Source organism: Herpailurus yagouaroundi, unplaced genomic scaffold, assembly GCF_014898765.1.
Source record: "Herpailurus yagouaroundi ecotype Mexico unplaced genomic scaffold, PumYag 162, whole genome shotgun sequence".
Taxonomy (NCBI): domain Eukaryota; kingdom Metazoa; phylum Chordata; class Mammalia; order Carnivora; family Felidae; genus Herpailurus; species Herpailurus yagouaroundi.
In genome coordinates this window covers 74,689,908-74,709,488 of record NW_024412403.1, presented here as the reverse complement: position 1 = coordinate 74,709,488, position 19,581 = coordinate 74,689,908, and the positions used below count along the sequence as shown (strand labels likewise).

Sequence of the window (19,581 nt, the reverse complement as noted above, 5' to 3'; positions counted from 1 at the left end):
AAGTCGGCCGCTTAACCGACTGAGCCACCCAGGCGCCCCCAGACTGTTCTTCTAAAGGGGCTACATTATTTTACTGTTTCATTTATTTTTAAAGTTATGACCGCTTTTGGTCATGAAACATAATTTGTCAGACATTGTCAGACGAGGAGCTGGGGACACGTTTTTGAGAAAAACAGACAAGTCCCTGCCTTCATTGAGCTAACAGTCCAGTAGGAGAGAGAGTGACACTGAACAAGCAAAAGAGCGAGTAAAGGTAAAATTAAAATAGGTTATTCGACAAAAGGGGCCAAAATTAAAATGTAAAAATGATGATAAGATAAAGTAATACAAAATGAATACCAGCGAAGACAAGATTGAAAGGTTAAAATAAAAGCGGAAAAATACAGGGACGCCTGGGTGGCTCAGTCGGTTGAGCGTCCGACTTCAGCCAGGTCACGATCTCGCGGTCTGTGAGTTCGAGCCCCGCGTCGGGCTCTGGGCTGATGGCTCAGAGCCTGGAGCCTGTTTCCGATTCTGTGTCTCCCTCTCTCTCTGCCCCTCCCCCTTTCATGCTCTGTCTCTCTCTGTCCCAAAAATAAATAAAAGTTAAAAAAAAATTTTTTTTTTAAAAAAAAGGGGGAAAAATACAGTAGCCAAGTGTCTCATAGATGATAACCAAGTACCCTGAAGTCCCTGCCTGCTGATTCTTTGTGGGTTCTTCTAGCCAACCTGTGGATACTGACCTGTGACTGCCCAGCTCCCCGGTTTCTCTAGTGACGTTGCCTACTTACTATTCTGGAAAGATAATCCATCGCACTAACTATCTCGCTGAAATGAGGACACACCTTCCCCGTCTCATGTCACCCTCTCCCCAGGCCCTAGGCAGGGCTACCTTATGCTCTGTTTTGTTGAGACTTAAAGATACCGCCATTTAATTTGATTCACTTATGATGACTTTCCTCTCCCTCAGGCTCAGTATAAGCCCTTGGAGGTTGGACCCAATTTAAAAATGGCTTCATTCTGGGGCGCCTGGGTGGCTCAGTCGGCCAAGCGTCCAACTTTGGCTCAGGTCATGATCTCGTGGTTCGTGAGTTCGAGCCCCGCGTCGGGCTCTGTGCTGTCAGTGTGGAGCCCACTTCGAATCCTCGGTCCCTCTCTCTCTGCCTCTCATGCTCTCTCTTACCCTCAAAAATAAACATCAAAAAACAAAATAAATGAAAAATTGCTTCATTTCTCCCACCACACCCTGGACCAGGTTTATGCACCTCGACAGCTTTTCCTCAGAGTGGTTAGTTCTCAGCCTTTGCGGTGAACTCAGAGAATTTGAGGAAGACCTCGTCCCTGAAAAATATGAACATGTATGCACCCCCACACAGTGTTCATACAATTTTTAGGAATTTATAGTCTCTGAAATTCAACTGTGGATTTCGTGGAGGGCTAGACCCCAGACTAAACCCCCTAGTTTAAGCATTTAAATCCTGAGCCCCCTCCCAAAGCAGTTGGAAGGGGTGTGGTCCATAGATCATGGACCATGGTTTCAGGATCGCTCTGACTGCCTGTCAAAAACCAGCCCAGCGAAATCCAACTCTCTGGGCGTGTGTCCTTGGAATCTGCATGGATTCATTTCTTGTGGCTGCTCTAACAAATTACCACAAATTTAGCAGCTTAAAATAACCGAAATGTATTCTCTCCCTATTCTGAAATCACGTTCGCTGGGCCATGGTCAAGGTGGCTGCAGGGCTGTGTCCTTTCCGGGGACCCTAGAAGGGGAATCTCTTCATTGTCTCTCTTTATCCAGCGTCTGGTGGCTTCCAGCACTACCTGCCTGGCAGCCGCGTCACTTAATCTCTTCCTCTCGTGGTCACATTTCCCTCTTGTCTTGTGTGTGTGAAATCTCCCTCTGTCTCTTTCCTATAAAGACGGCCCTTGTGACCTGCGCAGGTAATTTATGTTACGCACCCCATCTCAAGATCCTTAATCACGTCTGTGAAGAGTTCGGATGTCACAGAAGGTGACATTTATAGGTTCCAGGGATTAAGACCTTGTATTTTGGGGGGGCCATCATTCAGCCTACTAAACTGCCTTCCCGCAAGCTTCCTGTGAGATTCATACGAGGAACACGGGCTTGTGGAGATGGCCCTTGGTGGCTTGGACAAGTGTGGGGAGCCATTGCCAGTCATTGGACACATTGGCTCAGAGAAAAATGCAATGGGAAGAATGGGCGCTTCGGAGCCCACAAGTTGAACTGCAGTTCTCACTCTGCCTCCTCGCAGCTGTGACTTGGGGCAAAGCATGGGTCCTCTGCAACTGTGTATTCTTACCTGTCAAGTGGGGATGATAGTGCCTCTGTCAGGGCAACTGGGATTAGTAGAAACCCTGGAGGTGAAGCATCTGGAAGTTATTATTGCTGTTGTCTTTCCTGGGAAGAACCTCTGATCCACTAAAAAAAAAAAAAAATAATAATGGTTCAAAGAAAATATGAATAGCTAATGGCGTGGAGACACAGAGCTCGGGTCTTGGTTCTCTTCTCTTTACCGGACGCCTGAAGCATCTGAACTTCTAGCTTTAAACACCACCCCTGTGCCTGTGCCTCCCGAGTATCTATCTCCAGATCAGACCTCCTTCCCAGACTTTAGATTCATATACGCGGCTGCCTATTCGACATCTCCACTCGCATGTCCGATTGAACACGTCTACAACCAGACTCGTGATTTTCCCTCCCGAGGCGCCTCCACCTGCTGTCCTCCCTGCCCAGGCTGCCTCTGTGTCCTGGTCCTATAGGGGACAGGCACAAGCCCCTGGGCCTGTGCTCCTCCTCAACCAGGGCACCCCTTACAGTGTGGCAGGTGTTGTCTTTCAACCCCGCTGTGAGAGTCTTCAGCCGGGGCTGCTGAGCTCAGATCTGTACCCCAGCACCTGACTCACTGCCTAGCACGTAATAAGGAACATAGTTACCGAATGAATTGATTTTTAGATAGGCTGTAAAAAGGTACAGTGCCCTTCTGTAGTGAGAGCATGTTTACAAAGCTTTGGTGGCCCCTACCATTGTGTGTGTCTGTATGGGGGGTGTTGGGAGGGCTTTCAAGAAACCCACGAGCTGGGCTTTGGAGAACAAGTTTGCTTTTGGCAATTAGTGTGGCAGCAATCTTGGAAAGCTGTCCTGGCGGCAGGAAGACGCTGGCTGGCGGATGCCTGCAAATGGCAGAGGCAGGCTGCCGGCACCCACCAGCTCTTCATCCGGTGGGGAACACTCAGGATTGTATGTGCTAATCTACTCCCCTCCCTCCTGGAGTTAGGACCCCTCCCAAATTCTGTCAGGACCTTCCAAAGGGCTTTTTCCGTGGTCGGCCCTCGGGAAGTGAATCAGTTCCTTTAGCAGGCTCCTCTGAGGCTTGGTGGCTGCCCCACCCCAACGCTAAAGCTAAAGTTTCTTTGGCCATGGTTCAGAGTTTGCCAAGAAGAAAAGCTAACAGGAGGGCCACAGCTCGTAGGCATTTCCTGTTGGCAGAGGCACTGAGCCCACAGGCATTGTCCTGAAGAAGGAAGGGCTGATCAGCCTGGCCTGTCCTTGTGGGAGCCTGCTGGCCAACCATGGCCCTAGGTCCCGGCCACCTGGGGGCACAGACCAGCAGCTCAACAGCTTTTGCTTCTGAGGACACGCTACCTCCTGCCAATGTTCTTATAAAATGTGTTATTTAGAGGAAGGGTTTGTGGCTACTACTCAACTGGTAACATTAAAAAAGGCTCTATGCCAGTTTGATTTACCTGCTGTAAGTATAGAGAAATCAATTCTTTGAGAATGCATTTTGAAATAATGGCATTTCCAAATCTGAATCAATCCCATTGTGGACATGTTGGATTATCATGAGAGAAGCAGGTGGTAGGACTGGTGGGGTCCTGGGTTCGTTCTATCTATCTTCTATCTACCTATCTATCTATCTACCCACCTAGTTAATCATCTATCTATCCATCCATCCACCCACCCATCCATCATCTAAGTTTATTTAGAGAGAGAGAGAAAGAGAGAGCGAGCACACACACGAGGGGCAGAGAGAATCCCAAGCAGGCTCCTTGCTGTCAGCACAGAGGTCCTGGGTTCTATTTAAAACTCTATCATCAGCTTACTGTTTGATCTTGTGAGAGTTTCTTTACCTTTTTCACCCTCGAATGCTTCATTAATAACATCCTGTTGCTTAAAGCAACTTACTTCACAATGCTAGAAGTTGGGTGAGGGCTAATGGAATGCACAGATGTTGAAATGTTACATCAAGGAAAGCCTTATTATTTTTTTTTTTTCCCCACATGATCTTTACCCCCAACGTGGGGCTGGAACTTGGGACACATAGTTGCATACTCTCCTGACTGAGCCAGCCAGGCGGACCAGGCTACTCACCTTTTAAAAAGCCAATTAAATAGAATTCAGTACTTGAATACTTACATTGAAATAATTAGTTAAAAGAAATGTGTGTTCTCACCACAGTTTACAATTCACAAGGAAATCGGCATCCTGCCAAGTTCCATGTGGGCCAGTAAGGGAGCTGGATTAACCTGCTTCCCCAAAGCCAGCCAAGACAGAGTAAAGACAGGAGCTTGTGGTCCCTATTTGATTCTAATCTCCCAGTACAGTTCTGTCTGTTCTCCTGAATGGCTCCTGAGCCCTTCTGGAATTTAACTGTCTACTTCTATGACCCCTCCCCACTCCCCACTGTTTATTTTGAAAATTTTCAAAACTACAAAAAGGTGAAAACCACCTAGGACCTACCTACCTACCTACCTACCCACCTAACACCAGCCGCAGACATTTTGCCACATTTGTTTTGTCCCTTGCTCCGGTGGAACCATTGGAGGTGGCAGCTGTGACACCTTACCCCCAGTGCCTCAGCATGTATCTCCAGCAGTGTTCGCGACCTCGCCACACTTCTGTTACACTGATACAATGCTATCACCTATGTAATCCATGGTAAAATTTACTCAGCCGCTCCAAGAATGTCAAATATATAGAGTGTGTATGTGTGTTTCTGGTTCAGGGTTCATTCATTTAGTTGTGTCTCTTTAGTCCCGGTCCCTTGTGTTCTGTAATGTTCCAAATCTGGAATTGTCTAATTGGTTTCTTATGATTAGATTGAGCCGAAATGTTTCTGCAAAAGCAGCACAGGGTTATCCTGTGGTCTTCCTGTTGCACCACATCAGGAGGTGCAGAACATACTGGCATAGCACTGGTGACAGAGTTTGGTGACTTGTTTAAGGTAGTGTCTCTTGGATTGCTCCATTGTAAAAGGCACTTTCCCTTGGCATTGAATAAAGCGGCGGGTGATACTTTAAAAGGGGGCCACTATCCCACCCCCCAGGGACCTTTCCGTCAGTGGTCTCAGCACTTTGCTGGAATCCATGATTTTGTTGATGGTTCCAAAATGGTGGTTCCGTCATCCCTTCTACGTTGTTTCATTGAGGTGCTTTTGTTTAAAAGTTGCCCTGCCTCTCCTTATTTAGAGTACTACTATGGATTCAAGAATCCTTTAAAAAAAAAAAAAACAAAAACTCAGTGCCTTACAATTCACACGAAAGATGGTGTTTTAATACTTTTAGTAACCTGCTTTAGAAGTAGCCAAGATGTAGAAGTTATAAATATGAAATCTACCCTTCTTCCCCCACTCTCCTGAAAAACTCCCACCATTCTGACCTTTGATTGTTGGGTCAGGAAGGAGTTAAAAGTCATGACTGTTAGCAGTGAACTTCTGAAGTTGTCACTAGCCACATTTTAAGTGCTTGGCTGTAGTTAACTACAGGATAGCACAGATTATAGATTTATTTGCATTGTAGTAGTAAGTTCTATTTGACCACACTATTATGGTATCCATGGCAGCGCTATTTTTAAAAATCAAAACCCTTTGGAGAGTAATGTTGTCGGTGTAGGTTCATTGTTTTGTTTTTACATTTTTTTTGAAGTTTATTCATTTTGGGGAGCGGGGGGAAGGGCAGAGAGAGAGAGGGAGACACAGAATCCGAAGCAGGCTCCAGGCTCTGAGCTGTCAGCACTGAGCCCAGTGCGGGGCTCGAACTCACAAACTGTGAGATCGTGACCTGAGCCGAAGTCGGATGCTTGACCCACTGAGCCACCCAGACGCCCCGGTGTAGGTTCATGTTAACAAATGCACCACTGTGTGGGGGATGCTGAGGGTGAAGGAGGCTGTGCATATGTGGGGACTGGGGAATATGGGAACTCTCTATGCTTTCTGCTCAATTTTGCTGCGAACTTAAAACTGTTCTACAAAATACGGTTTGTTAATGTAAGAAACCACAAACCTGCAAAACGTCTACATGTCCATCAATAATAGAACAGATAAATGGTGACATATTCACACCACAGAATACCCTACAGCGGTGACAATGATTTATTTATCAAATGCAAGACTGTGGACGGACCTCACCACGTTGGATTAAAGAAGCCAGATACATGAGTACACGCTGTAGATTTTTTTTAACAATTTTTTAAAATTTTTTTTTTCAACGTTTATTTATTTTTGGGACAGAGAGAGACAGAGCATGAACGGGCGAGGGGCAGAGAGAGAGGGAGACAAAGAATCGGAAACAGGCTCCAGGCTCTGAGCCATCAGCCCAGAGCCCGACGCGGGGCTCGAACTCACGGACCGCGAGATCGTGACCTGGCTAAAGTCGGACGCTTAACCGACTGCGCCACCCAGGCGCCCCTTTAACAATTTTTTTAAAGATTTTTATTTTTAGTAATCGCGGCACTCAACGTGGGGCTTGAACTCAAACCCCGAGATCAAGAGTTGTACCCTCCACCTACTGAGCCTGCCAGGTACCCCGGTAGATTCTGCTTACGTATCATACATAACTTGGTGAAAAGGTGAGAACAGCGGTAGCCCTTGGGGTGGTCAGTCTTTGCTGAAAGGAGGTACGAAGTGCTAACCGTGTTCTCAGTCAAGGTGCCGGTTGCATCAGTAAATTTCAAAACAATAAAGTGATCATGCTAATGGCTGGAACTTGTAAGTCTACCGTACTCCTCGCTACAAGGGTGAGGATACTTAAAAACAGACACCCTCCGGGGTGTCCTAGTTTGGGTTCTTCAGACTCTAAGCAGAGGACTTAGATTTAGTTAATCTGGGAGGCAACCCCCTGAAGCAGAAGTGAGGGAGTGGACAGTGAGGGAAGGGAGGAGGGCAGCGGGCGAGTTAGTGAGATGATTTCCATGAAGGATCTAGTGTGGAAAATGTACAGTGTATGCACCAAGTGACAGGGAAGCTGGGGCACTTAGCACCCAGCCCCCATTCTTGACCAGTTGGGGGTTGCTTCAGGGGTTGTTAAATCCCCAGCCCGTCTAGATTGCCCTGTGTGCGCAGCGAGCAGGCTCCTGTGGTGCAGGAGAAAGGAACGCAGGAAATACAGGGTTTGCAGAGGAAGGGCTCGCACAGGAACGTCCCCTGGGGCTGCAGGTGAACTCAAAGTGGCTAAGGGATGGAGGGGTGTGGAGCATCTACACAGAGAGACATCTCTTACCAGGAATATTTGCTAGAAGATGGAGTCGGATGCTCTTCACAACTGTTGCACATTCATGACGGTTAAATACCAAAGGCATACATCCAGAAATAAGCCCTCACATTTATGTTCAATTCTCGACAAAGGTGCTGAAACAATTCAGTGGGTAAACACTAGTCTTTTCAACAAACTCTCTGGGGCTACTGGATGCCACATGCAAAAGAATGAAGTTGGTCCATCTTCTACCTCACACCAGATATGAAAACTTAAAATAGACCAGAGACCTAAACGTAAGAGCTAAAACTCTGAAACCCTTGGAAGGAAACACGGGGGTAAATCTTAATAACCTTGGATCTGCCAATAGTTTCTTAAATTTAACACCAAAAGCACAAGCAACCAAAGAAAAAAATGGATCCATATGGACTTCACCAGAATTAAAACTGTGCTTCAAAGGCACTATCAGAAAATGAAAAGACAACCCACTGAATGGCAGAAAACATTTGCAAATTACACATCTGCTAAGGGACCTGTACCTAGAGTGTACAAACAACTTTTATAACTCAGTAACAAGATAAATAACTCCATTAAAGAATGGACAGAGGGGACGCCTAGGTGGCTCAGTCGGTTAAGCGTCCAACTTTGGCTCAGGTCATGATCTCATGGTCCATGAGTTCGAGCCCCGCGTTGGGCTGTGCACTGACCGCTCAGAGCCTGGACCCTGCTTTGGATTCTGTGTCTCCCTCTCTCTGCCTCTCCCCTGCTTGTGCTCTTTCTCTCTCGCTCTCAAAAATAAATAAACATTAAAAAAAATTAAAAAATAAAAGAAATCCTCATAAAAAAAAAAAAAAAGAATGGACAAAAGATCTGAATAGACATTTTCCCAAAGATCTACAAGTGGGCAATAAGCACATGAGAAGATGCTCGTCATTTGGCATCAAGGGAATGTAAATCAAAACCATGACATATCACTTTATACCCACTAGGATGGCCAAAACATAAAAAGACAGTAAGACAGTAACGTGTGTTGACAGAACTATGGAGAAACTAGAACCTTTATACACCGTTGATGGAAAATGTAAAATGGTACACCCATTCTGAAAATCAGTATGGTAGCTACTCAAAGGTTAAATATATTGCAATTCCACTCCTAGATATATACTTAAGAATTAAAAACCACACAAAAACCTGTACACAAACGTTCACAGCAGCACTGTATTCATGATAGACAGTAGGTGGAAACCAAATGCCTTTTAACTGATGAATGAATAAACAAAATGTGGTATATCCATTCAGTGGAATGTATTATTTGGCAACAAAAAGCAATGAAATACTGAGAGATGTTAGAGCATGGATGAACCTTGAAGACATCAGGCTAAGTGAAAGCCAGTCACGAAAGGTCACATAGCTTGATTCCTTTATTATGAACATATAGAATAGGCAAATCCATATATAAAGTAGATTAGGGTTTGCTTATGGCTGGGGGGGGGGGTGGGCATTGGGAGGATTGGGGGCCACTGGCTAAAGGGTCTTGGGTTTTTTGTGGCAGTAATGTACAACTGGTTGTGGTGATGGTTATATAACTCTGAATATACTAAGAACCGCTGAATTGTATCCTTTAAAACTGGTGAACTTGCATGGTATGTGAATATCTCAATAAAACTTACAAAAATAATCAGGAACGTGAAGCATATGTAATTACTTTTTCTAAGAAGTCTCATGTTTTAGCTATTACACTATCATTAAAGCAAAACTTATTCAAAATCAGTACATGCTCTGTCCATTCAGCATGGAAGTTTCTCCCAGACAACCGTGCCTGTTCTTCAGTGAATGGAACAAAGTGGGCTTTAACATGCTGATGCATGTTCCTCTTCTTCCATGGGCTTTTCAGACTGTCCCTTTCCTCAGATCAAAGGGAAGAACTAGAAGTATACTGTTGCAGATGGATGAACACAACTGCGGAACCTCTCTAGCTCTGCCTCAGGCTTGATCTGGAATAACCTTTCACCCGATATTCAAATGAAGAACTAGAACACTAACTCCTTACCTGTTTATAAACTCTTCCTTGGCTTACCCACCGCTTTTGAGCAAACCTCCAGAATCCCCTCACAGGCTCTAAGGCCGTGTGATGGCTCTTGCTAACTTCCTGCATCAGGGCCCTACTCCTGCTGTCCCCGGTTTCCAGTGCCTTTCCTGCCACACAGAAGGTGCTATCTGTTGAATAAACCAGTATATATTTTTTATTCCCCAGGTGGAACACATTTTCAAATAGATCTTAAATATACTCTGGCCACATCGGGCAAGGCTTAACTGCAAAACTGTGGACGAACCGCGAGTCTGTCATCTTCTGATACATTTCACAAGACTGTTCATGGGCATGTGCATTTTTCTGGAGAAGGCATCCATAATGTCCGTTAGATTTCCAAAAACATCTATCACACAACACAAGGAAAGGATCTGAGTTAAGGGAATAATGAGGCTCATAGAAAAAGGGAGACAAAAGTAAAGTGAGAGGCTAAAACAGGAATGGTACTATAAAAGGTAAACCGTCCTTGTCTCACTCTTGATGGTCCTAAGTACTAAGGAGATCAGGCATCTATACCTAAAACAAAAACTAGCTGATCATCTGCCCATTTCCGCATGCCTGTGGTGAGCTTTAGAAAAACACACACTACCTTCTATAGTAGTGGCTCATGTTGACAGGGATCTTCAATAGAAGGTTGGGCTCTCTGAGGCTTTTAAAAACTACATCTGCTAGCCCCCTCACTCCAAGACCTGATGTGCCTTCTGCAATACCAGGGGACTGCTGGGTATGCATGTGAGGTTGAGAATCAGTAACCTATATAATGTTCTCAAAAGAATCCATCTAAAATCCCAGTCATGCTTTGGCAAATTGCAACTGTTTAAAGAATGCGAAATGTCCAAATGGCAGTGTATCTACATAAACCAATAAAACGTCTGTTAGTGACCATTTAATTTTATTTATTTATTTTTTAAAAGAAAACCCAACTTACAAATTAGTATGCATGTGTATTTGTTTACACAAACATTCAATCATTCATTCCCCCATCTCAAATTCAGCCTTCTACAGGACAAAGTTTCTGGGGCTCCAAGATGACTGTGTTAGACTCGGTGCTCCACGGAGCCCCTGCGTCTTGATACTGGCTGTCTGGTGTGGCTGCGTGCCACAAGAAGCAGGGTCCATTTCACAGCATCACGGCCAAGAGCAGCTTCTGTTTCTTCTCCAGGTGCACAACGCAGATGCCATTTCCACTGCAGCCCAAGTTCACGTATCTAGGTGCTTATAGAGTCTACGAGTTTTCTCTTTTTTATTTCTGTTGCCATGTTTTTTCCAGGCCTTCCCAGCCCTGCTCTCAGAGCTCACAGCAGCTGTAGTCACCAGGCCACTCCCTGGCTTGTAGCCCATCACAGCCTGGACTCCTTTGGTCAAAGCTCTCACGTTTTCCTAGGAAGTGAAGACAGCAGTATGGGAGATGTAAGCACAGTATTATTTATGGAGAACTCCAAGACAGAGGACTTCCACCCCCTTCACTGCTCCTCTCTCTCCCCATTCTTAAGTAAGTTTCTCCGCATTCTGTCTTGAGTGCATTCTCTTTGTCCTTCACTTTGCGTAGTCCCATCGCTTCAAATACCATCTGTAACTAGCCACTGAGCAAGCACTCCCTTTGCCTTCCTCATCTACCACATACAGCCAGCCAATAAGTTCTGTGGGCTCCAGGCTCTAGCATTTGGTGTACCTATCCACTGTTCTCCACCACCCTGTTCTAGTCCCGGTATTCATTAGCTTTCACTGGAACACTGCAACACTCCCCACTTCTACTAGAGTTTAACAATCACGTATCTCTCTTTCCTCACAAACCTCTGATGGCTCCCTGTAGCCTGGGGAACCAAGTTCATATTCCCTCAGCAGGTACACAAGACCACTTACAACATGGGCTCCTTATTGATAGAATCCACACTCCCATCTTTTTATGCCTTTGTTCACGCTACTCCCTCTCTGCCTGGAGAATCGCCCTCACCACTCCTTCCAACCAGTACATTTATATTTGCCCTTAGAGTCCAGCTTAGATATCACCTCCTGTCTGTGGCGTTAACTCACCTACTCTCCCCCCGGCCCCAAGGGGGAACTGCTCCCCAATCTGGGTTCACAAAGTACCTGACTTATACTTCTGCCCTAGACCTAACGTGTCACGTTACTTGTTAACTTGCCCATCTCCCCTTAGCTAGAATGTGATCTCCCTGAAAACAGTAATTATGTTTTCTTCCTTTTGATATCCTAGGTCCTAGTGTAGTATCCACATGTAATAGTGCTCAAAAAAGTTTCTGTAAACTTGTGATTTTATTTAAGTAAAGCAAAATGAAACAAAAAACTGAACAATTAAGCTTACTTAGTAAAAATAAAATTAATCCCATATGATTCTGCAAGTGCAAAGCAGTATTTCATGATTGTCTTAATAGTAGTAGGTCCAAGGAAGAACCTATGATCTTTCTGCCTATCAGTATATTTCCTCCTAAATACTGGCAGACTTGGAAATAATTCAAACCAGGAGCCACAATAATCAAGTTCTAGCCCAGCCTTGCCATTTAAGACAAGTATCCTTGAATAAGTCACTTTGCCTCCTTAAGCCTCAATGGCCCCAGTGGTGGATAGCACTATCTGCTTGGCCTGTGTGAGGCACACAAATAAAGCATCATATAAATACAGAAAGAAATTACTCTGGATACAGATGACACCCCCTCCCCCTACCACCCTTTTATGGCTGTAGTAGTCACAAAAGGATTTAAAAAATATATTAAGTACAGTTATAGGATTTAACTGTTCTGCATATAACTTTTCTTTATTTTCTTATGTTACAAAATCTTTTTTAAATGTTTATTTTTGGGAGGGAGAGATAGAGAGTGCATGTGAGTGGGGGAGGGGCAGACAGTGAGGGAGACAGAGGATCCGAAGCAGGCTGCTCGCGGACAGCAGAGAGCTCGATGTAGGGCTTGAACTCATGAACCGTGAGATCATGACCTGAGCCGAAGGTGGACAATTAAATGACCAAGCCACCCAGGTGCTCCTAAATTCGTTGTTTAAAGTGCAGCATATAAACTGTAGCTGTGATATAAACAATGAAAGTTACTAAAATGTACTGGCTCAGAAAGACCACTAAACAGTAGAAAATATTTGCAAATTATAAATATGATAAAGGTTTTTATCAGAATTTATAAAGAACTCTTACAACTCAACAATAGGTAATTCTCCAAAGAAGATCTACATGTGCCAATGAGCACACAAGATTACCAACATCCTTAGGGAAATCAAAATCAAAATCATGAGATACCACTTCATATAGTAGGATGACTAAAGTAAAAAAAGACGGAAAATAAACACCAGTAAGGATATAAGGAAATTAGAGCCCTCATACCCTGACGGTGGGAATGTAAAATGGCACAGACACTTTCCAAAGTCTGGCAGTACCTCAAATGTTAAACATGTGGTTAACACATGACCTGGCAAATCCCACCCCTAATTATATGCCCAAGAGAACTGAAAATCTATGTTCACACAAAAGCTTGTGCATGAATGTTCATAGCATTATTTATAATAGAAAAGGGGGGGTGCTCGGGTGGCTCAGTCGGTCAAGCATCTGACTTCAGGTCACGATCTCATGGTTCATGAGTTAGAGCCCTACGTCGGGCTCTGTGCCGAGAGCTCAGAGCCTGGGACCTGCTTCAGATTCTAGGTCTCCCCCTCTCTCTCTGCCTCTCCCTGGCTCACGCTCTGTCTCTGTCTCTCTCTCAAAAATGAATACACATTAAAAAAAAAAATCATTTATCTTATAATAGAAAGGGGAAACAACCCAAATTCCATCTATGAGAAATAAACAAAATGTGACATATCCACTCAATGAAATATTATTTGGCAATAAAAAGGAATAAAGTACTGATAAATGGATGAACCTTGAAGTCATTATGCCAAGTTAAAGAAGCCAGTCAGAAAAGACTACATCGTGGGTGATTTCATCTATATGAAATGTTCAGAATAGGCAAATCTATATAGGAGAAAGCTGATCAGTAGTTGGAAAAGGCTGGGGAGAGTGGGGAACGGTGAGTGACTGATAATGGGTACAACGTTTCTTTCTGGAGCGATGAAAACGTTCTGAAATTATGGTGATGGCTACACAACTCTGAATATACTATAAACTACTGAACTATACTTGCAAAGGGTGGCTTTTACACTATGTGAATGGTTATTTCAATAGAACTGCTATATAATATATGCTGACCAGAAGTTAAAGAAAAACTTTAAAACTTACTTGATGGAAAAAACTTTTGTCAACTACATTTTCAATCTGTTTTGCTTTTTTATTTCCGCCTGGATGTATTTTTAGTTCACCACCATTCGTTTTGTTCTCTAGGAGTCGCTGGTGTTGATGCTGAAAGGTCACAGGGTCTCTTCCAGGAGGAGGATGACAGTACAGAAGTTTACCCTACGAAGACAAGAAGCGTTAACAACACATCATGTGTTGTCTGTGTTCTCCCAGAAGAAAGAAAAACCCTCAAAGACATCTCCGCCAAGCACCCTCTGACCAGCTTCCTTTTTTCAATTAAAAAAAAAAAAAAAGTTTATTTATTTAGAGAGAGTAAGAGTGTGAACAGAGGAGGGACACACAGAGAGACACAGAATCCAAAGCAGGCTCTGAGCTGTCAGCAGAGCCTGACGCGGGGCTCAAACCCACGAACCGTGAGATCACAAACTGAGCCGAAGTTGGACGCTTAACCAACAGAGCCACCGAGGTGCCCCTTCCTGCTTTTCGATTAACCAAGCTGACTTCTGGTCACCTGCAAATGGAGAGTCCTAATGAATACACTGACTTACCTTTAAAGTGTTCTGAAGGCCTAGCCTGCCCACAGCCCACAGACCAGGAGGAAATCTTTCTCCTCTGTGCTCCTTTTTACCTTGTTTGCATTTCTACTCGTGTTCTTCGGTGCACTTATGTAACTATACTTAGGCTAAGCGTTTTCCAAAATGAAAATCAGGACACAACTGCACATCAGGATTATACTAATGCAGATGTTGGGCGGTCGCTCACTGGATGCAAATTTCCTGCTTCCCACCATAAACACTCTATAAACTGTGGTTTGTAACTCATCTTCTACAGTTTTATAAATGGCAAATGAATAAATAATTTATCCATACAAATACTCTACTGATTCACTACTTTCTTCCTGAACTGAAGGCAAGAGAGTATGGATGTTCAATTTTACTCCTATGCTTCCAAGAGCTCTGCTGATGTGGCATTCAGAAGAGGGAATCCTCACAACCAGTTATTATGGGAGACGCAAGATGCTTGTTTGCAGAAAGAATTAAGCTTAATACATAACAAGTACTGGGGGCTAATTATGCACCAGGCACTGAGCTTAGTGGTGTGTGTGTCTCCACACACATGTTATTCTCATTTACTTCCCATAATAATCTCCTGAGACAGTTACTCTTCATTCCTATTTTACTGATGAGGAAAACCCAAAACTTAGCACGTCCTCATCTGTGATGTGGACAGACTCGTTATGTATCTTTAATGAGACGACGCACCGAAAACAGCACTATTCTCGACAGGGCTGTGAGTACCGTTACCGGGCGAGCGCAGGGAGAACGACATACGGACGCTCCGCTCCCAGGAGGACTGTGACACAGCTGCAAGAGGAGCTGCAGGCGATGGCAAAGCCAGAGGCACGCATTTATCACTTTCGCTGACAACGTGCAGAGAGCTTTCTCTCGTAATTGTGCTGTTGGTTCCATCTCTGGCTCACATGACACCAACTCCCCCGGATCAAGAAAGCCACGCCGAGGCTGCGGATCTCCTCCCGCAGAAGACCCGCGCCAACCTTGCCAACACTGGATCTTGCCAATTACAATACACCCTCAACGAGAAAATCCCTCCTTTGTGACGCAACAGGTTGCTGGCGTCTAGGCGCCGTGAGAGAGGAGGCCTGCTCACTCAAGAGCATCGAGGAGCTGGGCTCACTTACACTGACGTAGTCCTTCAGGATATAGCGAGCAGACCGAGGCTGGTCTGGCTGCCCGTGCGCAGTCATGAATCCTCGCATATCTGTGAGGAGAGATGGGTTGTGCAAAACTGAAGTTAGAAGACGGCAAATCACAACGAAGACAACTGAGGTGAAGGAAGTTTAGTCCATTACCACGCCAACTACGCATCCTTACTCTCTAGCTTTAAAAAGCAACTGTCATGGTAGAAGACATCCTGGTAGCATTATAAAGACATCCGACAATCTGGGTGAACAGACCACACTGTTCTGATAGCCTAGCACCAAGGGCTGACACACACATTCAATCTCTCTCCACTCCAGTTATTTCTTTCATCTCTTGATTTTAAACATTTACATACGGAGGCCACCTGTAGAATGCTATGCCGTCACTACAATTAGCAAAACCAAAAGCAATATAGTAAGTCTTCTTGTTTAATAACGTATCTATGCGTTTTCCCAATTTCCCAAACATACAACAAAGATCCCTCTAATAGTAACTCAACTAGAGGGGGTAGCAGAGCCTAGTGGTTAAGAATATGGCCTTTGGCAGACGGGTTGGGTTAAAAATAGCTCCTTCACTTAGTAGCTGTGTATTGGCTCTTTCAGTTCAGAAGAAAATAGTTAGAACCTTAGATCGCACAATACATAAAAAAACACGTAGGCAGATTAAAAATCTAAAGGTACATAAAAAAAAGACATTACAGGAAAATAGTTTTATCCTTTTAAGATAGCGAAGGCCCTCCCAAGTAAAACACCAAACACCATCAAGCCAAAAAGGAAAAAGTCTGTTAAAATTGTTAACATATATAGGGCTAAAGACACCACAAAGAAGTCCTACAAATCCTTAAAAGAACAAAAGATGCATAGAAAAAGGTGATTCCCAGAAGAAACAGAAATGGCCAGCATATGCACAGATGTTCCATTTCATTAGTAAAGATACGCAAATTAAAGTTATTTAGCAATGTCTTATGAACCATCAGAGACTATTCTTAAAAAAAAAAATTTTTTTTAATGTTTATTTACTTTTGAGAGAGACAGAGACAGAAAGTGAGTGGGTTAGGGGCAGAGGGAGGTGGAGACACAGAATCGGAAGCAGGCTCCAGGCTCCAAGCTGTCAGCATAGACCCTGACATGGGGCTCAAACTCACGAGCTGTGAGATCATGACCTGAGCCGAAGTTGGACGCTCAACCGACTGAGCCACCCAGGTGCCCCTATCAGAGACTATTCTTTACAGACCTGCAAAATGATCTTAGAAACTATACGTATGTGGTCATCCATCTTTACAAACTGGCTTTTTCCTTACTCTGATTTTATCAGCATTAGGTGAAAAATCTTAAAAAACGATTACTTTTAGTTTTATCTGGAAGTCCAATCAAATGGAAAGTCTGGTGGAAGCCCACTACTGGAGAGAGGTCTGGAATATGAAACTCAGGCTATGCGCCACTGATCAGACACCACACCACTGTAGGCAAGTCATTTCATGCTCTGATTTCAGATTACTCGTCTTAAAAAAAAAAAAGAGGTGAGAGGCGGAGTGATCTTTAAGGTCTCTTACGTGGTTTTGTGACTACACCGGTCTCATCACAAATGCTTAATATTTATCCTCTTTAAAGTCTCTCAACTAAGCTAAGTTCAAGTTAATGTCAAACAAGGTTTCCAAGGGACTGATGGAAGGGGAGGGAGGCTGTTTTGTGTCCCTACCCTGACCACATTCAGCAACGTCCCAATCTGAGGGCTTTCCCTTCCAATGCTGCCCTCACAACTCTCCTACCTGCTCTGACAGCATATTCATTTTCTTCCCAACATCCCTTTTCTTTCCTGTTTGGGAGAAGACTCCAGAAAAAGCCAGCACAGCCTCAATCTGAATCGTGTCTACACCTGGTTATCTTCTAAACAGTGAATGCCCTCAGGGCCTTTTCTTAGAGGCATGTGACAACTGCTGGCTCTTGCTGGTGCTCTCTGTGGGAGCTTTCAACAGTCTGCATCTAGGCGTTCAACAGGGAGGGGCCTGACTGCTATAGTGAAAGCAAAGGGCAGACCTGAGGAGAGGCAAGGGATTCAAAGCATCTCCTCCTCTAACTCCAGAAAGCACTTACCACACTGAAGTAAAATGCTACTCACGGAGCAGTCAGCTCCCCTCCCTTACTGCTGCTCTCTGAACCCACCACCAAAGCAGCTACCTGGAGACCAGGTAGCTGGAGGCAAGGCCAACAGAGACAACGAAGGCACAAACCTTGGAAGATGACATGACAAATACTAAGGAAAAATGTAAATTTCTATCTCTGCAGGAGTAGTTGCTCTCATTAACCATGTTGTTACTTTTTGTCCATTTAATTGTTCATGCTTTAAAATAAATCACAACTCACATCCGTAAGCTGTCAACAGTTCTTCTGATGTCGGAGGTCGATGGGGATCTTCATCCTCTCTAGGCTTTATGATATTAATGCCATAGGTAGCTTCTAAAACATATCTCGGAATATTCTGGCAAACATAAGCTTGTCAAGGAATCCATTACCTTGAACTGACCCCTCCCCACCACGGCTTCTGACACATGCCTCTAATTCTGAGACCATGGTACTTTAGCACTCCTATGACCGAAGCCTTTTTATGTCTCCAAAAAAGAAGTACAGTTATTCATGAATTTTCAAATGCTTTCTCTTTAAATCCCATTCTACCTTGTACCGGCTATTCATGCACATGCCACATATGCCCCCGAGACCGAATCCAGAAAGGGCAGGATCCATGGCTGATTCATGCTCATAGCTTCCAAAGAACCCAACCTTATCTGGCTTGTAATGAATGCTCAATACACATCCGATTATTAATTCAAACAGAAACGGAAAATATACAGAAAAGCATAAATAATGTAACAACTGTGTTCCCAACTATCAAGAAGTGGTAACAATTTCGTCTATTAAAAATTGTATTACAGGGGCCCCTGGGTGGCTCAGTCAGTTAAGCGTCCGACTTTGGCTCAGGTCATGATCTCAGTCTGTGAGTTCGAGCCCCACGTTGGGCTCTGTGCTAACAGCTCAGAACCTGGAGCCTGTTTCAGATTCTGTGTCTCCCTCTCTCTCTGACCCTCCCCCATTCATGCTCTGTCTCTGTCTCAAAAATAAATAAATGTTAAAATTTTTTTTTTAAAAATTGTATTACAAATGCAAACCTCCACCGGTCTGCTTCTCCTACTTTTACACTCACATGTATCTATTAATGCAAAGTACTGTTCTGTGAGGTGACAATTTTTACAGAAATGGGTGTCACACCGTATATGTGATCTTTTGAGATCTACCTAGGTTACCACAGGCAGACTTAGTGCAGTATTTTTAACAACCATATACTATTCTGTTTTAGCGATATACTGTATTTTATCAATCCTGGCAGATGAATTCTTTCTCATTATTTCTTACAGGAAGAGAAATCAAATTGGGGTAAATAAAATGCGGTGGCCTTCAGGGCAGTCATGAAGAATCTTGTCAAGAACTGTACAGGGCCAGAAACTTCACGCTACTTATAAATTAACAAATTGGCATGTCAGTTTCACGGAGTCTCCTTCCTATCTTCCTCCAGCATCCACGGAACAGTAACAGACTAACCTGTTGGCTTGTAAGTAGGGTAAGATCTTAAGACACTGTGGTTCTTAACAATATTTTTTTCATGTCACACACTATCCTAGGTGCTTCACATAAGTTAACTCATTATGCTGGGAAGCAGCAGAGTTCCTTTTTTTTTTGGTAGGCCTATTTGCATACTTTAAAAGCATGCTGGGATTTTGATTGGGATTGCATTGCATTGCACTGATGTATCAATTTGAGAAGAATTGACATTTTAAGAGTATGAAGTCTTTCAAACCATAAACACGTATATATCTCTTCATTCAGGTCTTATCAACCGTGAGAGCTGTTATTACTGGCACTTTTCAGAAAAGAGAGTTTCTGGAAGGTTAAGCAAGCTTATCACACAAATAGTCAAATGGCAGTGTCAGGATTCAGGTTTGCAACTCGGGGCTGAGATCCAAGACTGGGCTCTTCCACTGATTCCAGGCGACACAG

The 19,581-nt window shown here is 44.0% G+C and overlaps 1 protein-coding gene across 1 annotated transcript in view; it reads right to left on the bottom strand.

The window, feature by feature from the left end:
* Positions 1-10,474: 10,474 nt before the first annotated feature.
* Positions 10,475-19,581, bottom strand: part of LSG1 (large 60S subunit nuclear export GTPase 1) — a 34,410-nt gene continuing 25,303 nt past the window's right edge. The window contains exons 11-14 of the mRNA XM_040484935.1: positions 17,896-18,019; positions 15,511-15,590; positions 13,797-13,970; positions 10,475-10,939 (exon numbers count right to left, since the gene is read on the bottom strand). Coding sequence (XP_040340869.1) covers positions 10,760-10,939; positions 13,797-13,970; positions 15,511-15,590; positions 17,896-18,019 — 558 coding nt within the window. The 3' untranslated portion in view covers positions 10,475-10,759. The remainder of the gene's footprint in view (positions 10,940-13,796; positions 13,971-15,510; positions 15,591-17,895; positions 18,020-19,581) is intronic.